The 22,203-nt window shown below is 45.7% G+C and overlaps 1 protein-coding gene across 1 annotated transcript in view; it reads right to left on the minus strand.

Annotated features, from left to right (window-relative positions):
- LOC133152994 (transmembrane channel-like protein 3) overlaps positions 1–22,203 on the minus strand; it is a 122,972-nt gene that overhangs the window by 83,236 nt on the left and 17,533 nt on the right. The window contains exon 5 of the mRNA XM_061277002.1: positions 14,712–14,818. Within this exon, the coding sequence (XP_061132986.1) occupies positions 14,712–14,818 (107 nt within the window). The remainder of the gene's footprint in view (positions 1–14,711; positions 14,819–22,203) is intronic.

Genomic DNA, 22,203 nt, shown 5'->3' on the forward strand with positions numbered 1-22,203 from the left:
GAACCCGGGAGCAGCGAGAGACCAATGTTTTGCCTCTAGATTTGGAGGGGAAACGGAGCGTAAGTTACGATCAATGGGGCCACGTTGAGTTGCACTTAGGCTAATGTTTACATTATGTACCAATGTCAAGGACGATTATGTAAGCCAGTTTATATCATTTATGTGTTTCGATAGTTGTGGGGTCGTCACTAATTATTTGTGTTTAGATAAATGTCTGAGCTATAATAGTGTAATTAATGATTAAAACTTAGTACTAAGTATCTGTTTATTGTATTCGTTTATATGTTTAATAAAGACAAAGCCATCACAAAACGGTTGTAATTATTTAGATTTTGATCTAAATTAGCCTTGAATAAAGACTAAGCAGTCACATGAATTAACAGAAAAAATGGACAGCCGGACTCGGACTCGTGGTCAAGAGGCCGGACTCGGTGCAAAAATCCGACCGAGTCCACAGCCCTGATCACAACTAACTGTGAGGGGGACGTTCTAACCAGTGCGCCACCGAGCCGCCTTGTGCAATACTAGATGCAATAAATAAATTGACGGACAGACGGACAGACAGACAGACATAATATTGTCAATGACAACTTTAACTTGCTCGGGGTCGGATTTTGTTTTGTGTGACCGCTCGTTCCTTTTCTGTCGGTCTTTTGCGCTCTCTGGCAATAATGTACCAATCCCCTGTCCCATCTTGAGTCTTTGTACAATTCCAACAGCTTTCAAATGACATTTCTGCTGAATGTGACGCTTGTGGACTATTGCCAGCAGAACCGCCTCCAGATTAACTCTGGAAAAACAAAGGAGCTGGTGGTGGACTTCCGCCGGCGCAAAGTCCCCCCCTTGCCGGTGAACATCCAGGGAACGGACATAGAGATGGTGGACTCTTACAAGTACCTGGGTGTTCACTGTGGACTGTAAACACTCGGGCCCTATACAAGAAGGGCCAAAGCAGACTCCACCTGCTGCGCAGACTGAGGTCGTTCGGAGTGAGGGACGGCCTCCTGAGGACCTTCTACGACTCTGTGGTGGCGTCCGCCATTTTTTATGGGGTGGTCTGCTGGAGCAGCGGCATCATTGCAGCGGAGAGGAAGAGGCTGGACAAGGTGGTGAAGAAAGCCGGCTCTGTCCTGGGCCGGGTGAAGGTGGTGGGGGAGAGGAAGATGGTGGCTAAGCTGTCCTCCATCATGGACAATGTCTCCTACCCCCTTCATGAGACTGTCAGAGCCCAGAAGAGCTCCATCAGTGACCGGCTTCGTCACCCACGATGCACCACCGAGAGGCGTCGCAGGTCCTTCCTCCCTGCTGCCATCAGGTTGTACAACCAGGCCGATCACTGTAGCTAATGGACAATAATAACATGCAAATAACGTGCAATAACCATATGTGCAATCATATGTGCAATATCTGCCTACCTCACACTCTTTTTACCTGCTTTTTTTTTTCTTCCTCTGCACTATTTTTTATATAATATATATTGTTTTTATCGCCACTGTATATTGTGTATATACTGTCAATATTTTCTAATTATATATACCTTTTACTTTTTATAATCTTTTACCCCCTTCCCCGCATGCGTGTGTGTGTATATGTTAAGTGTACTGCTGCTAACACAGGAGTTTCCCCATTGATGGAATAATAAAGGATTATCTTATCTTATCTTATCTCTTCTTGAGGTAGCTAAACTTCGATTCTGTCCAAAGTTTTCCTTCTGTAAACTCGCCCGAAAAGATAATCGAGACCAACCTTCCATCTATCCAAGACTTGTACCTGTCCAGGACCAGGAAATATGCAAGTAACATCTCTGCAGACCCTTCTCACCAAGGTCACAGTCTGTTCGAACTACTCCCCTCCGGATGGCGTTACAGAGCACTGTACGCCAAAACAAGCAGACACAGACACAGCGTCTTCCCCCAGGCTGTCGCTCTGATGAACTCACACCACTCAGAGAGATCACTGGGTAATAACATCCTGCTCTAGCCACTTAAATGTTGTTAATTACCTGAATGTTGTCGATCACTCAAATGTACAGAGGCTGAGATCAACCGGAGTCAAATTCTCTGTTTGGCATGCACGAACCTGGTCAATGAAGCTGATTCTGATTCTGATTTTTCTTGGCCTGCAACTCCGGGCCTTAACTAGAACTGTGCCTGTGGTCTTCCATTTCCTCACTATGTTCCTCACGTTTCAAACTGACAGCTGAAATCTCTGGGCTTGCTTTCTGTATCCTTCCCCTAAACCAGGGGTCGTCAACCAGTCGGAGACTAAGAGCCACATTCTTTAATGTGTTACCGCAAAGAGCCACATCATGCACACGAGCACACATGAACTACCCTCCACCCCCGGCTGCTCGGTTTAAAGAGCGAAATTGACATTAATTGGGTGTGCCCCTCCTCCTTTGCGGGATTTCACCTCATATCGTCTGCTATTCCTCCCCCGGTTGGGAAGCGTCGAAAGCGGTGTGCAAGGAGGCTGAAGAGGGGCAAGCGCGGGGGCGTCCGGGCCAGGCTGGCGGCCAACCCTGCTCGCCCGGCCGTGCCTTCCATTCTTCTGGCGAATGTTCGATCGCTGGACAACAACATGGATTACATTCGCTTGCTGCGATCTACAAACCGGACAGTGCGGGACTGCTGTGTGCTCGTGTTCACTGAGACTTGGTTGACAGTCAACATTCCGGACTCTGCCGTACATCTGGAGCGGCTAGCGTGCTATCGGGCGGACCGGGCCATTGTACAAGGGGGAAAATCTCGTGGAGGTGGAATATGCGTCTACATCCGTGACGAATGGTGCCGGGACTCCGTAGTGGTATGCAAGCACTGCTCGCCACTGGCAGAGTTTGTGATCACTAAGTGCCGTCCTTTTTACCTGCCAAGGGAATTTACCGCGATTCTGCTGGTCGCGGTTTACATCCCGCCTTCCAACATCGAAGGCGACAGGATCGCGGCTCATAGTCAACTGTACCAGGCTGTCAGTGAACAACAGACAGCGCACCCTGACGGTTTCACCATCTTCGCTGGGGATTTTAATCATGCTAATCTGAAGTCTGTTTTTCCGAGGCTTCACCAGCATGTTAATTTTCCTACGCGTGGCGACAGCTTCCTGGACCTGGTCTACTCTTCGCATAAAGGAGCTTTCAAAGCCGCCTCCGTTCCCCATCTTGGCCTTTCTGACCATATCACTTATGCTTTTGCCCGCATACAGACAAATGGTGAAAGCATCCGGACCGGTTCGAAAGCGGGTACGGGTGTGGCCTGAGGGTGCCTCTGATGCGTTTCGTGACTGGTTTGGCTCTACTGACTGGGACATGTTTAGGAGGGCTGCCAGTTGCGACGATCGGACAGACATTGAGGAGTATACTGACTCTGTTTCCTTCTACATCAGGAAGTGCATTGATGATGTGACTCACTCAATATCCATCGTCACTCGGGCTAACCAGAAGCCATGGCTGACGGGGGCTGTCTTCAGGCTGCTGAGGGCCAGGGACAAAGCATTTAGAGCGGGGGATGAGGCTGGCTTGAGGACTGCGAAGGCCGACCTGTCCCAGGGCATCAAAGAAGCAAAGAGGGCGTTCTCTTGCAAAATTACCGCACACTTCAAGGACAGCAGGGACGCACGGAGCCTTTGGCAGGGCATTCAGACCATCACGGACTACAAGCCCGCACCGCAGAGCTGTGAAGGGGACGTCCGTTTGCTCAATGACCTTAACCGCTTCTTTGCTCGCTTCGACGCTCAGAACAGCACTTGCCCGCTGAAGGCCACTCCCCCTTCACACGAGCTGCCCCTGTGCCTCTCCGCCGACAGCGTGAGGAGGGCGCTTGCCGCTATCAACATCCGTAAGGCGGCGGGCCCTGACAACATCCCGGGTCGAGCGCTGAAGGACTGCGCTGGTGTGCTGACGGATGTCTTCACAGACATCTTTAACACTTCCCTGCAGCAGGCCATCGTCCCGTCGTGTTTCAAAGCTGCCACCATCGTACCTGTGCCGAAGAAACCTGCTCCGTCCTGCTTCAATGACTACCGCCCCGTGGCACTTATGCTCATCATCATGAAGTGCTTTGAGCGGCTTGTCATGGAGCACATCCGTTCCGTTCTCCCCCCCACCATTGACCCCTTCCAGTTTGCGTACCGAGCCAAGCAGTCCTCTGGGAATGCCATCTGCTCTGCCCTCCACTCGGCCCTCACCCACCTGGAGAGAAGGGACTCGTATGTGAGTGTTGGAATAATTTAAGTGAAGCCTTGGCCTGCCAGACCTGTAGGCTTTGTCTTTACGAGTTTATGGCTTTCCTTTTATCTACGTTCTTTCTCTTTAGTGACAGGGATGTCTTTTGATCCCTGTCAGCCATATGTGTCCTTCCTGTCCTTATGTTATCTGTGTGTTTTTGTTCCTGTAAGAGGCCTTCACTAACAATGAGCAGAGCTTATTTGCATAGGCGAAATGTTCCTATTTGGTTGAAAGAAACTCCATTCCTTTTAGTTAACAGTAGGTTTGGTTCATAGATTGTTGTTGATCAGAACTGTTTTTCTTTGTTAAGTGTTAAACACAGTTTGAAGTGGTTGCGTACAAGTTATCCCATATTTACTCAAGTCTTGTTCAAGTGTTTAGGACAAGTCACTCATTGTTATTGAGTGTTAATTTACTAAGTAGATAAAGTCTAGCCAAGGTTTAGTTGCATTGTTCCACAGGAAAAGCGGCAATTCAAGTTATCTGATCACACTCGAGGACGACTCGGCCAACAACTGGAGAAGAACAGATGGACAAACTCTGCGGGGGTCACGGGCCGACAATGAAGTGCTAATTCACACCACACTACATTCCTTAGCTAATCAATGTTGCTACAGACACAATCTTCCCTTCCTTTAGTGTAGCAACGCCTCTGTAACCAGGGCAACCAAAACATTAAATAGAGGAGCACGTGGAGAGAGAACTCAGAATTGATGGAGATTGTAACCGAGTTTCCTCTCTCTATCGTTCTCCTCGCGAGAAAAGACTTAATATTCTGTCTCACTTGTGGTTTGTTTGCTGTTGCTCTTCTCTTAATAGTTATTCAGTCATTGAAATAAACCTGACAGTGAGATTGCTGTTTGTGGACTTCAGTTCTGCCTTCAACACCATTGTGCCACAACGCCTCATCAGCAAACTTGACAAGCTGGGCCTCAGTACCTATCTCTGCAACTGGCTACTGGACTTCCTCTGCCAGAGGCCACAGGTGGTACGTGTTGGCGACAAAATCTCTGCCAGCATCACGCTGACACGGGGGCCCCCCAAGGCTGCGTGCTCAGTCCGCTGCTCTTCACCCTCCTGACGCATGACTGCACTGCAACCCACAGCGACAACCGCATAGTGAAGTTTGCTGACACGACTCTGGTGGGTCTCATCACCAAGGGAGACGAGACTCAGTACAGGCTGGAGGTTGACCTTCTGACCACGTGGTGCAGGGACAACAACCTCCTGCTGAACGTCGACAAGACCAAGGAGGTTGTTGTTGACTTCCGGAAGGGTCACACCCAACACCTGCCGCTGACCCATCAACGGTGCTTTGGTGGAGAGAGTGAGCAGCGCCAGGTTCCTGGGAGTGCACATCAGTGAGGATCTCTCCTGGTCCACCAACACCGCATCACTGGCGAAGAAGGCCCAGCGCCGCCTGTACTTCCTGCGGAAACTCAGGCGAGCGAGCGCTCCTCCGGCCGTCATGACTACATTTTACCGTGGCACCATTGAGAGCGTCCTCTCCAGCTGTATTGCTGTTTGGGGTGGCGGCTGCACTGACTACAACTTGAAGGCCCTGCAGCGCATAGGGAACACGGCTGGTAAGATTATTGGTGCTTCACTCCCCTTGAAAGACATTTACATCTCCCATCTCACCCGCAAGGCGACCACGATTGTGAGTGATGTGAGTCACCCCGCTCACTCTTTATTTGAGCTTCTGCCCTCTGGGAAGAGGTATAGGAGCCTGCGCTTCATACTCCAGGCTGTTAGGATCCTGAACTCGCTTCCCCTTTCTGCGTAGCATCCTGTACTTTGCGCTACGCTTACTGTCTGCTGTAAGCACACTGGCTCCGTTTTGCTCCTCTTATTTATTGTGTTATCTATTTATTTATTATTTTTTCATCACTTATTATTTATTTTTTGTGCCTTCTTGTTTTTATATTGTGTCGTTTACTTGTATGTCTATCGTGTAATATGTCTCGTCACCGTGGGATAGAGAAAACGTCATTTCGGTTTCTTTGTGTCTTGACATGTGAAGAGATTGACAACAAAGCTGACTTTGATATTGAACATATTGAACTCAAGCGAAGCAAACACGCAGCGTTTGACGACAATACCATATTGAACTCAAGCGAAGCGAACACGCACAAAAAACAAACAAAAAAAACAAACAAATGATATGAACGTAAAGGAGCAGCATGAAACCAGGCAAGGAGTCGCATGCGGCTCGCGAGCCATGGGTTGGCCACCCCTGCCCTAAACCATGACGTTGAACAATCTTTGTCAGTTGTTTTAAGGCTCTCATGTTACCATTCTTCAGAGAAGATGCAAAGAGGAGAACGACTTGCAACTGGCCACCTTAAATACCCTGAACTGGACATGTTTTGTAAAGAAGAATGGTCAAAATACTTTCAAACAGCATCTCATTGGAAGCTATAGGAAGCGTTTAGAGCAGGGGTGGGCAAACTTTTTGACTCGTGGGCCGAACTGGGTTCTAAATTTGGACCGGAGGGCCGGACCAGGAGCAGATGGTATAGGCGTTGTGTGAAGTCATATAAGCGACCTGTAAAGGTCATTGCATAGAAGATCTTGGCCTTTAGTAGGTAGTAAAGCATGGATATTCCAAACAAGTTTTTTGAAAACAAATGCATTTATTAACAGCATTAAAAAAAATAATAATTCACTAAAAAACTGCTATCAGTGATTCTCATAAAATACGACACTGTTATTATGAATAACAATCTCCATCACTTCAGTGCCTGCAGGTCAGATTAATGAAAGATGTTTATCTTATGGGGTCACATCAAACGGCAAACATTCTGACCAAATATATCATCTTGAAAAATCGGTGAAAGCATACATCCAAATAAAGTAATCAAAACAGCAACACGGTGAGGGGTATCTGAAAATCAGAGCAGAGTTTTAACTCGCAAACACCTGGTAACAGAGGTGAGGAAACGGGAAACACTTGCTTAAAGTAAGCCTTAAGAACTTTACAGGTTAAGATTAGTCGCGAATAGGTGGTGCATCAATGTCCTTGAGCATCCTGCATTGTTTGAAAATGAGAATGGTCGCTAGTTTCAATCCCTGCTATGTGTACAAATCATATTCAAAATGCATTTTTTTACAATAAACTTGAGAGCCTCCCGTTCATTTTCAGTGGGAACAGTGTTGTTGGTGTCCCTTTTTTGCTAGTGCGTCATAGTCTGGAGTAAAATTTGTTGTGGCAATTCTTAGTTGAGATCCGAGGTGTTGGTCCGTTTACCTTGATCTGTGACGGGTTGATGTTGATGTGGCTGAACGTCACGTCGCGTACGTCGAGCCAAATTGGCCACTCTTTTTTAAACACTCGGCACTCACTTCTTTTTTTCGGGCCACTCATTTTAATGGAAGGATTCCAGGGGAAGGTTTGTGGGTGGCTTTAGCGCAAAACTGCATCTGAAAGCTCAGCGCGCGAATTATAAGAATGCTGTCGTCAAAGCCCACGCTCTAAATTCGGGACTGATACGAATAGAGCGAGAGTGCGCCAAGTCCGTACTACTGAGTACGTACACGCACTTGTGAGTGTGCACCGAGCTTTCTGACACGGCTTCCGGTAGTAAATGCGCAGGCGAGCGCTTCGCCATCTACTGGGAAAACGCAGTCATTGCAGGCAAAATGACCAAAAAAAAAAGTTTAATAATACAATTTGTTCAGGGTTGGCGGGCCGGATTAAACGGTCCCGTGGGCCGGATGTGGCCCGCGGGCCGTAGTTTGCCCACCCCTGGTTTAGAGGCTGGTATTTCTGCAAAAGGAGGATCTACTAAATACTGATGTTATTTTTATTTTGGGGTGCCCAAATCTTTGCACCTGCCTACTTTTGTTTAAGTAATGACTGGACACTTTCTGTAAATCCATATAAACGTCATTTCACTTCTCAAATATCACTGTGTTTTTCTGCTATATTATATATTCAACTGATATTCCTGATCCGAACAACCAATGATTTATAAAAGGAAAATCTTGAAAATGGTTAGGGGTGCTCAAACTTTTACATTCGACTGTATGTGACAGTCCTTTTAATATGTTGAAGTAGTCATAAGTAGAGATGTCCAAGTAAATTTTGGTGCCAATTGGTAGCTGTTTTTGTACGTTTTAAGCGATTGCCTTTACAATTATTTTCGATAGGGAAATTTTGATCTCTTCCTTCCATGACTTCATCAACCAAGACATGGAGGGGAGAGGTGCGTGGTCCTATACCTCATTAAAAATGGGTGTTTTTAGAGGCATTTGTTGTTCCATTATTTCTCCAAAATAAATGGATAAAATCCATCCAAAAATGCTAATTCTTTAAATTTTCTTGAAGAAAATAAAAATATATACATATACATATAAACCGGCGGAGTTAGTCAAAAATTAACCATCTTCGCTTTACCCACCCTTTAATCTCCCTCAGATGATTCTTCAGCATCTGACGAAAATAAATAAGAGTATGATTTCTTGCTTGGGGTACAAGGCTACCAATTTGAACCAGGGAGAAGTACCCCAGCGACTGAAGCATCACAAAACGAAGGCGCGGAAGGTACAGCCGGATCGAGAAAAAATCAATGGCTATATACTGATATTGTTTTGGGTGTCCAATTTAATAAATTCCAAGAAAGTTGCAAAGAAAATTTATTTTAATAATATATTCGGCAACATATATTTTTATAGGGTAGAAAACAGTAGGAAAATAAATTTTTAGGACTGGGAAAACCCATGAACGTTTATTACTTTAGGCTAATTCTTATTTTCCCTTTGCACACAGTATGTTACTACCAAACTTACACGTATAGTTATGAGCCTAAACTTTTTTATTTTTCAAATAACAAAGGTAACATTTTCAAACCCCAAGAATCTCCCTTTTGGCAATTGCACGGCTCTGTCTTGGCACTTTCGAGGGGGGGTGGGTGAACTTGGGGGGCCTCCTTTGTCTCTATTGTCTGTCTCTTTGACGTATTGGTGACAAAACACCAGGAAATTGTATGGATCTTCGTGCTATCAATCGGTAAACAATGGAGGGAGTCCTATCATCTACGTCATGTTACCATGTGATCCAGAATGGCGCGGTTCATGACAGGGGCAGGAAAGATGAAGAAATACACACAAATTGACTGCGTTTGGCTCACGAATGCAATTTCATTTCAAATTCTATAATATTATTTGGATACAGGTGAATATAATGGAACATTCTGAGTGGTTTTTAAAACATGGTAAAGGTGCCTTTACATACGCTTTAAGCGCACCTCTCCAGTCACTCTGTCAGTTCGGCCTGTGATGCTACCGGTATTGCCCTACCTCCCTCCCTCCCTCGCGCTCCGTCAGGTTTGGCCTGCTCTTGATCACCACTTGGCTGGAACCTGTCTGGTTCAGCGACGCCCTTCGCCCGCTCACCACCGACTGTCTGCCGCTGTCTGCTCAGATGCTGCTTCCTTGGCGCAACTGCTCCTGTCAATGCTCCAGTACTCCCTTTCCCTTCATCATCCAATAAACTCTGTTCATGTCGCACTTGGTCATCCTTTCTCGTTTGTTACGTGTACTGTTCGTCTGCCTTTTGCCATAGGTCACATGGAACTGCTTGCTAGCTGATTACATGGGCATGGCACATACAGACAAAAAAGCATTCACACTCACAATTACACCAATGGAAATTTAACAGCTAAATTGACATAACGTGTGTGTTGGGGATGTGAGAGAAAGGCAGAGTATCAAGTGCTAACCCAACCAAAGTCACACAAGAAGGACTGCGTTGAAAGGAAAACCCACAACCTCAGAACTGTGAGACAAACGTTAAACGCATTCACCATGTGCAATCGATATGGCCAACTCATTTTAAAGGCTGGGTATTGAACTTAGTTCAGATCAAAGCTAACATTTTGTTGTCAGTTGTAATTGAAAATATTGGAGGGTAAATATTTCAGGGACTCGATGGTAGGGCAAGTATTTTCCTTTCAGCATAACCTGCAATATTTCAATAACCATATTTTAACAACAGCATTCTTTCACAATCATAGCTGCTTTCCTCTGTTTGACATATCTTAGAGTTATTTCTATAGCCACAATCTTTGAAAGAAAGAAAGAGAGACACCGATAAACTGACAGAGCATTTGACGATGTTGGATGCAGAATGTAACGACTAAATGCAGAGCTCAGACAAGGGTGGAGAAAGAGAGGACATTTTGTCCCAACCAATGGAGCAGCAAAACTGGCGCTGGGGAATCACAGGAGATTACTCGTGTGGGGAAATTGCTTGTGTCAATGGGAGTGACTATAAATTTGCCATGCCCTTTCTTCTTGTATGCTCTCTCGAAAGACTCTTCTTATTCAATAAGCCAAACTTGAATCCACCACCAATGATTTGGTATAATATTAAATATATCTTTTACTTTATATATTTTCGAACAATATAAGAAAATAGAAAAGTACTATACATCCGAAAGACAGAATAGAAGAAATTAAAATAATAAGAAAATACCAAGACACATTATTCAAAAAAACGCCACCCCTTTTCACAAATAGAATATTTGACTCCGCCTTGACAAAATAATTATATATTAAATACTACAGAAAAAATAATATTATCAAAGCAAATATATACTGAATATTGTTTCAATATGTATAATTACCAAAATATAATGTACGTTGTGTACTTCCCATACAGACAAAACCAACTGCACACCACATTAAACTCCCTGTAATCACATACATACAAACCAAGAAATATATAGCAAGCCAGCCACCATACAACAATCAGCTACATCCCAAATCCACACTACATTCGACTACCTTTAACCACAAACATATACGTGCGTCCCCACCAACAAATTCTATATACCGAGATGGCCACAATACAACAATCAACCTCATCCCACCCACAGATTCATCCACCATCATTCCCAGCTAATTACATTCCTCTTCCATGTAACTGTCAAACAAAATTTTTTTAATACCTTTTTTCAAACTTTTTTAAAACTTTCTTTTTCCACTGGAGTAGGTGCTCATTCTTCCAGCCAATAACACTTGAGCATTAAAAGTGCACACCAATACATTTTAATACTTAATTTATTTCATTTTAATGGTAGCCATAGCATTAATAATTACCATATAATGTCAACCAGAATAATAATGCATTGGCTTTACAGTAATCCCTCGTTTATAGGGGATAATTGGCTCCAAAACCACCCCGCAATAAGTGAAATCCGCGAAGCAGGGTCGCCCTCTCATATGTATATTTCTTGTGTGTCAATAAATGTGTCTGAAGCCATTTAAGTGCATATGTTATTATTAGAACATTATATAGTTTCAAACATACATCCATCCATTTTCTGTACCGCTTAGTCCCCACGGGCGTCGTGGGCGTGCCGGAGCCTATCCCAGCCGTCATTGGGCAGTAGGCGGTGGACCCCCTGAACCGGTTGCCAGCCAATCGCAGGGCACACAGAGACAAACAACCATACGCACTAGGGACAATTTGGAGTGCTCAATCGGCCTACCAAGCATGTTTTTGGGATGTGGGAGGAAACCGGAGTGCCCGGAGAAAACCCATGCGGGCCCGGGGAGAACATGGAAACTCCACACAGGGAGGGCCGGAGGTGGAATTGAACCCGCACCCTCCTAACTGTAAGGCGGACATGCTACCCAGTGCGCCACCGAGCCACCAGTTTCAAACATGTTTTCTGTCACGTTCCGGTGTCACCTGTCGCTCGGCCACGCCCTAATCGGTTGAATCACCCACACCTGTCAGGCTTTCTATTTAAACCCTGTCATCCAGTCACTCCCTTGTCAGTTCGTTCCTGTATGCTACCCGATACTCCTTGTGCGTCTAGCCTATCAGCCTGTGCCTTTTCTCTGTTGCCAATCGTTTCGGTAATCTGACCAACCACGCCTCGATCGCCGCCTGCCCCGACTACTGGCCCATCCTTGACCATGCTCCGATCGCCGCCTAGCCCGACTACTGGCCCGTCCTTGACCATGCTCCAATCGCCGCCTGCCCCGACTACTTGCTCGTCCCGACCACGCGCCGCGCTCTCCTGCACAGTCACGCCAGCCCGATCGCGAGTCCAGCGTTCCACTTCCCCTTTTCCCCTTTTCAATAGAGGATCGTGCTGCATTTGGTCGCCCATCATGCGACCAGCACACGGACTCTCTGCCCTGGACCGCCTGTCCCCCAAGGAGGGGAAAATCGCAGAGGAGCTGGTGATATTAATGACGATTGTCCGGCAGCAGCAACAGCAGCTCCTGCAGCACCATCAGCTCCAGCAAGAGCTTGTAGAAGCTCTCAAGACCCGTAAAGACTTGGCTTCTCTGGCTGTTGCAACCCAACCTGCACAAGCCCTGTCCGCGGCCATGCCACCCAGCCCTACCGCTAGGGATTCCTCTTGTACCAAATTGCCCAGCTACACGGACTGCATGAGTGCCTTGCTCAAGCTGCTGGCCGACCTCGTCAACGAGCTCAAATTAGATGACGCCATTTTAAGGATAGAGTTCGACCTGGATGCCTTGAGTCCACAGCCGTCGGACGCCGCCTGCACTTATGACTGTCTACCGCGCCACATCGTTAAGCTACAGGCCGTGTCGGAGAGTCTCAAGACGCTGGCGATGGCGGCAACTCATGGGTCACTTGAGACAGAAACGCCGCATGACGCCCCATCCTCGTCAGCCCTCCGCCGCAGCCTGTCATTGCCGCCCCTCCCTGACACAATCGATGATGTCTTGGTGCAGATTCGTGCCGGCAGGTCTGAGGTCGAGCGCAGGAGATCTGCATTTATGGAGCCCAGATCCCCGTCTCCTTGCAGACACAAGAAGGAAGAGAAGCGTTCTCGGTCCAGGTCCGGGAGGAGGCGCTCCCAATCCAGGCCCAGGCGCAGGCGAAGCGGCAGCAGGTCTGGCCGGCGCTCGGTCTCTAGAAGCGGGCGACATTCTAAAAGCCCTCGCCGGAGGTGAAGCCGCTCCAGAGACAGAGGCAGGCGCTCCAGGACACGATCCAGAAATTGTAAGAAGGAAAAAGCGGCAAGGAGGAGGGCCATGACTCCGCTCAAGTGTTACAGCACCACGCGGAGGTCACACAGCACGAGCCGGAAACGCCGGCGCAGTCGCAGTTGCAGTGCCAGTCGCTCCCCTAAGAAGACGCCCAAGAGGAGGTGTTCCCGATCCCCGTCCTCCCTCCGTCGTGACATCAGCCCGCCACCTTGGGTGTCCTGGAGACCTCCTGTCGCCCCGTCTCACCTGTCGTCCGCCCGGGACCCCAGCCAAGTCAGCCAGCGCGTCGTGAACACTCCTCCCACCCAGCCCAGCTGGCCAGAGCCTATGGAGGTTGGTCGCACCTCGCTCTTGCCAGTGGAGCCTCGGGGCTGGGCTTTGCCTATACTGCGGGGGGGGGGGCTCTTGTGAGAATAGCACCAAGAGCCGTTTGGGGTCTGTCTCCTTGCCCCCTCCCTCCTGTGACATATCCCTGCCTCAGAACCACGCTTTTTGTCCGGCCAGTGCTCTTGCCTTTCGGCCCTATGCTTTGTCACCCTGTGGGTTGCAGCCGCAGGCCCAGTCTCGGAAAATGCCACAGCCTCCGGTTCAAGCTCCTCTTCGGCTGCCTGGCCTCACGTTGACGGGTGAGGCTTTGCAACCGGTCCAGCCTCCCGTTCGAGGTGGTTGTCTGAACGAGAGACATTTGGCGCCTCCCGATGCCACGTTGGAGGAAGGGGAGTTGCCGGTTGGGGCTCCTGATGACGGTGCTTGGGAGTCATTCTCATCGAGTGACTCTGACCTATCGGACTGGTATTGACACGGGTCTGAGGTCCCGCCCAACCGTTGCTCGTCCCGGGTTTGTGTTTCTGGGACGTCGGGAGCCGCCCCTTGCAGCATTTGGTCACCCTGCTCCACTCTTCCCTGCCGACAGCCCTTCCGACTACCACCAAGTATTCACACCCAGTTGTACACACGTGTCAGTGCCACTGGAGGCAAGGTGAGTGAGTGTCTTGCCCAAGAACACAATGACCCTTGACTCAGACAGAGCTGGATTCGCCCAACCAACTCTGATTACTGAATGACCCTACTCTACCACTAATTCATAGCCATCCATTAAAAATGTATCATCAATCACCACAGCATTATTTTTGCCAATACAATTAATGTTATACACATAGTTTTTACAGCCCTTTTTCACCATTTTCATCAACTCTTTGGTTACCCACAAAAATCAAGTGACATTCTAAATTGTCTACAACAGCAGTAGTTCATTAATTAGTATGTTCAGTAGTTTGATGCATTTAGTTGGCACCACCCCGATGGGTATCATTTGTAATCCAGTAGTCCACTTCCAGTTTTTAAACATTGTTTTAACCATAAGTGTTAGTTGTAAAGTTAAAATAAGACTGTAAAACACCCATTCACCCTTAGTGAGTATAATTATGATGTTAAATATAAAATACTGCAACAACCCAAACAAATATTTAGGAAATGTTTTAATGTGTGCATAGCGTACAATACTGACCTCTGGTAACACAATGAATGCTCCTGTCATAATGGTGAGGACAATGTTGATCCCAAATAACCAACGAAGGAATATGAAGTAGGAGGCGACGCCTGACCCAAAATGACCTCACAACAAAGAAAGAAATATTTATGTCAGAATTCTAGGCAACAAACATCAAAATTCGGACAATCAAAAATTCATTTTAACAGTTCAATACAATACATGACAAGTGCATTTATATAGTGCATGTAACAACAGTTGGGTCTATAACAAATTATTTTACATATTTACATCTCCCCATCTCACCCGCAAGGCGACCACGATTGTGAGTGATGTGAGTCACTCCGCTCACTCTTTGTTTGATCTTCTGCCCTCTGGGAAGAGGTATAGGAGCCTGCGCTCCCGCACCACCAGACTCACCAACAGCTTCATACTCCAGGCTATTAGGATCCTGAACTCGCTTCCCCGTTCTGCATAGCGTCCTGTACATTTGCGCTATGCTTACTGTCTGCTGTATGCACACTGGCTCCATTTTGCTCCTCTTATTTATTGTGTTATCTGTTTATTTATTATTTATTGTTTGTGCCTTCTTGTTTTATATTGTGTCGCTTACTTGTATGTCTATCGTGTAATATGTCTCGTCACCGTGGGATAGAGAAAACGTAATTTTGGTTTCTTTGTGTGTCTTGACATGTGAAGAGATTGACAATAAAGCTGACTTTGATATGACGAACTGTAGAAGAGTAAAACAGTAAATTAAACCACGATTGACTATACAGTAGTGAACAATAACAAAGTCAGTTGAAAGCCAAAGAACAAAAATGGATCTTCAAATGAGTTTTCAACATGGATAGAGGGGGCTTGCCTAACATTTAAGCGGAGGTAATTCCAAGAACCTGCAAAAGATAAGGTTCCATTTTGGTTCTTTGCACTTCCAATATCTGGTTTGCGGACCTGAGGCAAGTGTGTAGTGGTGGAGGGGCTCAGAGGGGTAAGGCTGAGGAAAGGCCATGTAACAAACCAAATAAACAAAAAGTATCTTAAAGTAAAACAAAGTAGTTATTTCGATTAGCTTCATAATGTCTTCTGAATGCTATGTGTAGATTCTTTTCTTCAGACAAATGAAATACTTTTTAGTTATTACCCGCTGCTGACAGTTTCGACTGCGCACTCCAATCTTCCTCAGAGCCGTCGGAGAAAGACTGGAGTGCGCAGGTAACAGCTAAAAACTCTTTCATTTGTCTGAAAAAAAGAATCTACGGATAGTAAAAGAAAGCAGGCAAAGGTAAAAAGCCAAGTTGCTTTTGGCTTTTTACATTGATGATACTCTACGAGTCTAAGTGCAACTGAGTGGAAAACAAATGTTGAAAACAAAAGTCGATAGTGTTGCCACAGTCACCTTGAAAATGTTGCTTAGTTAATTTAGTTACTTATTTGATTAGTTTGGTACTATCAAGCTGCAAGTTACTATCAGCAGACCCAACAATTCTTCTCAACAGAAAAATGACAACTGTTTTTGTTGGTACTTTATTGAAATTGAGTTTATTGGAAGTTTTAACTGTAATGTTTAAAGACCTTCTGGGAAACCTTTTCAGTTTCTGTTGATTATGGTGGCACCTAAAGGACAAAAGCAATGTTTTGTCTGAAGTCCACCAAATTTCCCTTAAAGGTATTAGAGGGTATATTTTAGAAATTATTTTGTAATACTTTTCAAATTTCTCCTCACAAACCAACGGATTGTTAGATAGGTCGTCTTAAAAATATATATATGTATTATTGTTATAGCGTTACCTGTATCGGGCGAGTCGTGAGCTAGTAACAGGCTGTTTAGTGCACAAACAAGGGTTCAACATCCACGCTGAGACACAATTGACGGTGCCTAGCTCACAACAACTCTCTGGCTTTTCTTTGCCGCCGTCTTCTCCACCTTGCTGCCTTCATGGCCTCCCTACACAATCGGAAACTACAGAACTCTAACTACATACAAAGTTTCTACAATATATGTATATAGAATCCGTGCGCTCTGTGAGACCAGAAAAAACTCTGCCGATCATTGTCGGCATGAATAATTGGTCAGTTCACTTGTCAATCTATGTTTTTGGGTTTTATTTCCTTGTTGATATCATGGCTCGCTCACGTCCCTGCGCCAAGTACTGCGCATCCGCATAACTTGTGATTAAAATGCCGCATATTTTGGACACTCTGGCTTAGTTGTACCGTTCCTTGATTGACCTCTGAGTGAAAATGGCTGATGATGAAGGTTCTCACAAAAGAAAGCCTGTTTTTGACGTGCTTGAAAAATATGGGAACATGTTGATCTGTAGGCTTGCCGCTGATTGGCTTGGAATTGTAAGAGCAGTTCTAACCACACTTTATTTCAGCCTCCCGCAGTCGCGCTACGTATCTACTCTTCCACTTCGTTTGCATCTGCAGAATCAGCAGCATCTCTGATTTGCACTTCGTTTTGTCACGAACGAGGCAGAACAACCAAATGCAACAGGGGTTGACACAAAGTTTAAAGGAGACGAGGTGGGCTGGAATGTCGCAAGCTGACGAGCCGGTCAGGGAGAGCTCCTAGTAAGGCAAGAGCAGAGAGGAGCCGTGACACGTTTCCAATTCATAAAAGGTTCATAAAAATCTTGTGGATTTTGTAACAACATATTTACTATTATTTATTTTCTCAATAATTTAAATAAAAAAGAATGTTTCTGAAAGTCAGTTTGACTTTAAAATGTTTACAAGAAATACAAAAAAAAAGCGTTTAAAAATACGATAACATATTTAAAGGTTCATAAATGTTTTAGGTGGATATTGTAACAGTATATTTTCTCTACATCACAGATTTTCACATATCGCGGATGGATTTGGAACCAATTATCCGCATAAATGAGGGATCACTATTATATTTTCAGCTTGAACTTGCCAACGTCTCTACTTCTTTTGGTTTCAAAGTCACTTGGCGGATGAGTAACCTCACTTCCCAAGACAATTGGTGGATTGAACGAAGATGACCTCATCTCATTACGCTTCACTGTTTCAGATAAAATATTTTCCATTTTGACCAAAAGGGTCAAGTGAGTCAGGCTTACAGGAACGGGTGAGCAGAGCGGCATCACGGGACAGGCTGACACGCGGGTTTGTGCTGGCAGCGCTGATATAGCGCACTCAATGAGCCCGCGATAGGTGGCGGCGATTCCGCTGACAGGAGGGGCGCGGTCGTGTCGCAGGTGGTGCAAAGACGTGACAGTAGAGTTGTTTGGATTTTGCCTGTTGGTTAGTAAACGGGTGTGTTTTACCTCCTTTCCTTTTTTATCTGTTATAAACAATAAGGTTTATTTAACATTCACAATGGCTGGAATATAGGTGTGTTGACGAATTACTTGGCTTTTTTTTGTACACCATTGCATTGTAGTAGCCGATGCCACCAATGTCTCACACGAAAAGCGACTTACTACAAATACTTTAGCGCAGTCGCTATTCACTTGATATTAGCTTCTACAGAGAACTATATTCTGTAAAGTAGCTGTGAATTATAATGGTGAGTCATTTTGAGTAATCGTAGAAGCTTTCTTTGGTCAAAAGTAACACAGTAAGTTACACTACTAATTTTAAAACAGTGACAAATTAGAATATTTGTTACTCCAGATCTTTGCCATTTCAGAGTACAGTGATCCCTCGTTTTTCACGGGAGATGAATTCCAGAACCACCCGCGACAAACAAAAATCCGCAAAGTAGAAATGGTATATGTATTACCGTTTTTTTCCGTGGATAATGCGCCCCCATGTATAATACTAGTTTAGTAATAATACTAAAAATGGCATGTTGATGCTGGAAAAAAGCCTGTACCCATGTATAATACCACCCATTTTTTTTTTTTTAAGTCCCAATGATCGTCACACACGCAGGGAGGCAATGGGTCCCATTTTTATAGTCTTTGGTATGGTCTTAACTAGGCTGGATGTAATTTTTTTTTGTTGGCGTTGATTTCTCCGACTGCCCGTAAAGGCACCACCGCGATCCGTGCGGACATGTGAAAAAGGCGTGCGGACGTGAAAAAGGCGGCTCTGTATGGGAGAGACGTTGAAGAGGAATAAAAACACCCTTGGAAACCAAAACTTGCCCCTCGTCGTTCAATCAGCAAATAACAAAATGCGTATTACAGGTAATATTTTATCTCACAACACTTTGCCTTGTTCCTTTCGTCTCTGCTGTTCACTTCAAACACGCTCCATACGACCGCAATGCTCTCGTATCAGACGCTTGCTCGATCACCTGCTCGTTTGCTGTCTGTCACAATGTACCCTACACAAATCCGAAACATTTGTTGCGGCTCCGAGTCACGACGAGGGGCAAGTTTTGGTTTCCAAGGGTGTTTTTATTCCTCTTCAACGTCTCTCCCATACAGAGCCGCCTTTTTCACGTCCGCACGCCTTTTTCACATGTCCGCACGGATCGCGGTGGTGCCTTTACGGGCAGTCGGAGAAATCAACGCCAACAAAAAAAATTACATCCAGCCTAGTTAAGACCATACCAAAGACTATAAAAATGGGACCCATTGCCTCCCTGCGTGTGTGACGATCATTGGGACTTAAAAAAAAGAAAAAAAAAAATTAAAAAAAAAAAATTACAAATTTTTTGTACCCATGTATATGCGCACCCCAGATTTTAGGACAATAAATTAGTTAAATTTTGCGCACTATACACGGAAAAAAACGGTAAATTTTGCGCATTATACACAGAAAAAAACGGTACTTATAAATTTAAAAACACCATGTATCGTAATGTCCAACATATAGTGTTTCTTGTTGATCGCTAGAGGGCATGGGTATGTTGTAAATTAACTAGAAGTATGGTTTACCTTGCAAAGCAAAGCAAAGCATCCATCTTCAGAATTGCCACACTAGAGTAACCCGAGGGACATCATGCATAGCAAAACCAAAGTGAGTCAGGGTTGCGCATCAATCTCCTGTTGCATTGTGGTCCAGTACACAAAATTAAAGCTTTTTAAACCCTCCCTAATACTTTTACCGTCATAGATATTTTCCTTACTAACCATTCACACACTGTTCTGTACATGCATTGTACCTTTACATCCATCCATCCATCCATTTTCTGAACTGCTTAGTCCCCACGGGGGTCGCGGGAGTGCTGGAGCCTCTCCCAGCCGTCATCGGGCAGTAGGCGGGGGACACCCTGAACCGGTTGCCAGCCAATCGCAGGGCACACAGAGACAAACAACAATTTGCACTCGCACTCACACCTAGGGACAATTTCGAGTCTTCAATCGGCCTACCAAGAATGTTTTTGGGATGTGGGAGGACCGGAGTGCCCGGAGAAAACCCACGCGGGCCCGGGGAGAACATGCAAACTCCACACAGGGGAGGGCCGGAGGTGGAATCGAACCCGCACCCTCCTAACTGTGAGGCGGACGTGCTACCCAGTGCGTCACCGAGCTGCCACCTTTACAGTAAAGAAAAAAAACAAACACGTGATATTTGTCATGCGGCCCAACTCCTTCTGCACCGGTTGGTGCGCATGGCCGACTACGCCTCCTGGGCTTGAACTATCAGGGCTCATTGCCACTCTCCCAACTCCTGGTGCTTTTTTTTTTCTCCAGTGCTTTTTTTCTTTACCCCGCGCTTGTCCTCAGTGAAGCACTACTCAGAGGCATGAGCACGATTATGCCTGCTGTCCAGACTCTTTCTGGACGGCGGTGCATTTTTCCTTTGTGCACGGCTGTGTCACGTCTCCGCTTTCGCCCTTCGCGTTAGACCTCGGCAATACGAAACTGCGCGTGCTAATTGGCACTGATCGCCACCACCTGTCTTGTGTTACCCGCTGATTAGGGTGTGTATATAGACGCCGTTTGCCGGTCAGTCCTCACCGTTTCATCTGGGTTGAGACACGCACGCTTGCCACCTGATCCCCCTTTGCCTTATCCGCTGTGTAGCGGTACGCCTAGCTGGTTGTCTGCCTTGACACACACGCCTACCACCTGATTACCATTTGCCTGATCTGCTGTGTATTGATATGCAGCCACGACACGAGCTCGCTGACCGACTCGTCAGTCACCTCGTGCACCTGCTCTGCTGGCGTTCTAGCCTCCCTTTCCCTTTTAGCATTCCCTAAATAAACAGTCCGTGTTTGCATATGGTTTTCCTGGCTCTTTCATGACAGACAGGCCGCACATGTCCGCAGTGACACACATTCCTCAGAGGCACGCCCCGCGCTATCAATGTGTATTTAAACGGCGTTTTCGAATCATTCATAAACCTGCTAAGTAGCCCCTCCGCGAAGTGGCGAGGATCACTGTAACGCATTAAATGCATTATTGTCATCACTGCCTGCAGGTACCGTATCCTCCACACCATAAGGCCCACTTAAAAGCCTTTCATTTTCTCAAAAATCGAAGGTACGTCTTTTTATTAGGTGCGCCTTTTGTGTGGACCAAATTCCAAAATCTGTAAATTTGTTTTGTGTGGGATTCTTTAATATGCAGGCGTAATATAAAGACCCGATGAACCAATGAGAGGACATTATGTTTTAGGTTGATTGGGGCAAAAAAATAATCAGAGGACCGGACGTAACACGTACGTACCTCCACCGCCATTGGTAAATAAATACTATCGTTTGTGCAAATCTGTAAAGTTGTTTTGTGTGGCTTCCGCCACAGAGGGAAGTAATATACAGGCACTCGATGAACCAATCAGAGTCCATTAAATTTTACGGAGATCGGGGCGGTACAACAATCAGACGACTGGATGTAACACGTACGTACCCCCGCCGCCATTTGTAAATAAATTCTGTAGTTTGAGCAAAGTACGTACCTCCGCCACCATTGATCAATAAATACTACCATTTGTGCAAATCTGTAAAATTGTGCCGGAAGCCACACAAAACAACAGAGACATAATGTACAGGCACCCAATGAACCAATCAGATGGACATTATGTTTTATGTACATAGATCGGGGAGATAAACCAATCAGAGGACTGTACATAACATGTTAAGTACAGACCTCCGCCGCCATTGATAAATAGATAACATCATTTGTGCAAAGAAAACAGCATTACGACCCTCTAAAATGGCAAAGACAACTAGACATGCTTACAAGGCACGATTAGAGCTTTCTGGAAAGCCAGGATCATTGCAGAAGAGCAACATGACAATGGCGAGAGGGAACTTGGCATGTTTAATTTGGATACAGAAGATGAGGACTTGGACAATTTGCGTATGAATATCGATTAACAATATTGTGAGTACAGTAGAGTACATGAATTAAAAGTAGAATAAAGTACAACCGAACTCACTGTCTTTCTCTCGTGACGTTTTTTTGTTTACCGTAAATCATGCCATGCATGCGCCCTATGTGTGGATTAAATACAAAATAGACCCCGCAATTGAGTCTGCGCCTTTCAACCCAAAACGCCTTATGATGCGGAAAATACGGTAATCAAAATACGAGTGTTTCTTGAATTTGTGTGTATGTGTGTGTTTGTTTTATTTGTG

Source organism: Syngnathus typhle, linkage group LG4, assembly GCF_033458585.1.
Source record: "Syngnathus typhle isolate RoL2023-S1 ecotype Sweden linkage group LG4, RoL_Styp_1.0, whole genome shotgun sequence".
Classification (NCBI taxonomy): Eukaryota; Metazoa; Chordata; class Actinopteri; order Syngnathiformes; family Syngnathidae; genus Syngnathus; species Syngnathus typhle.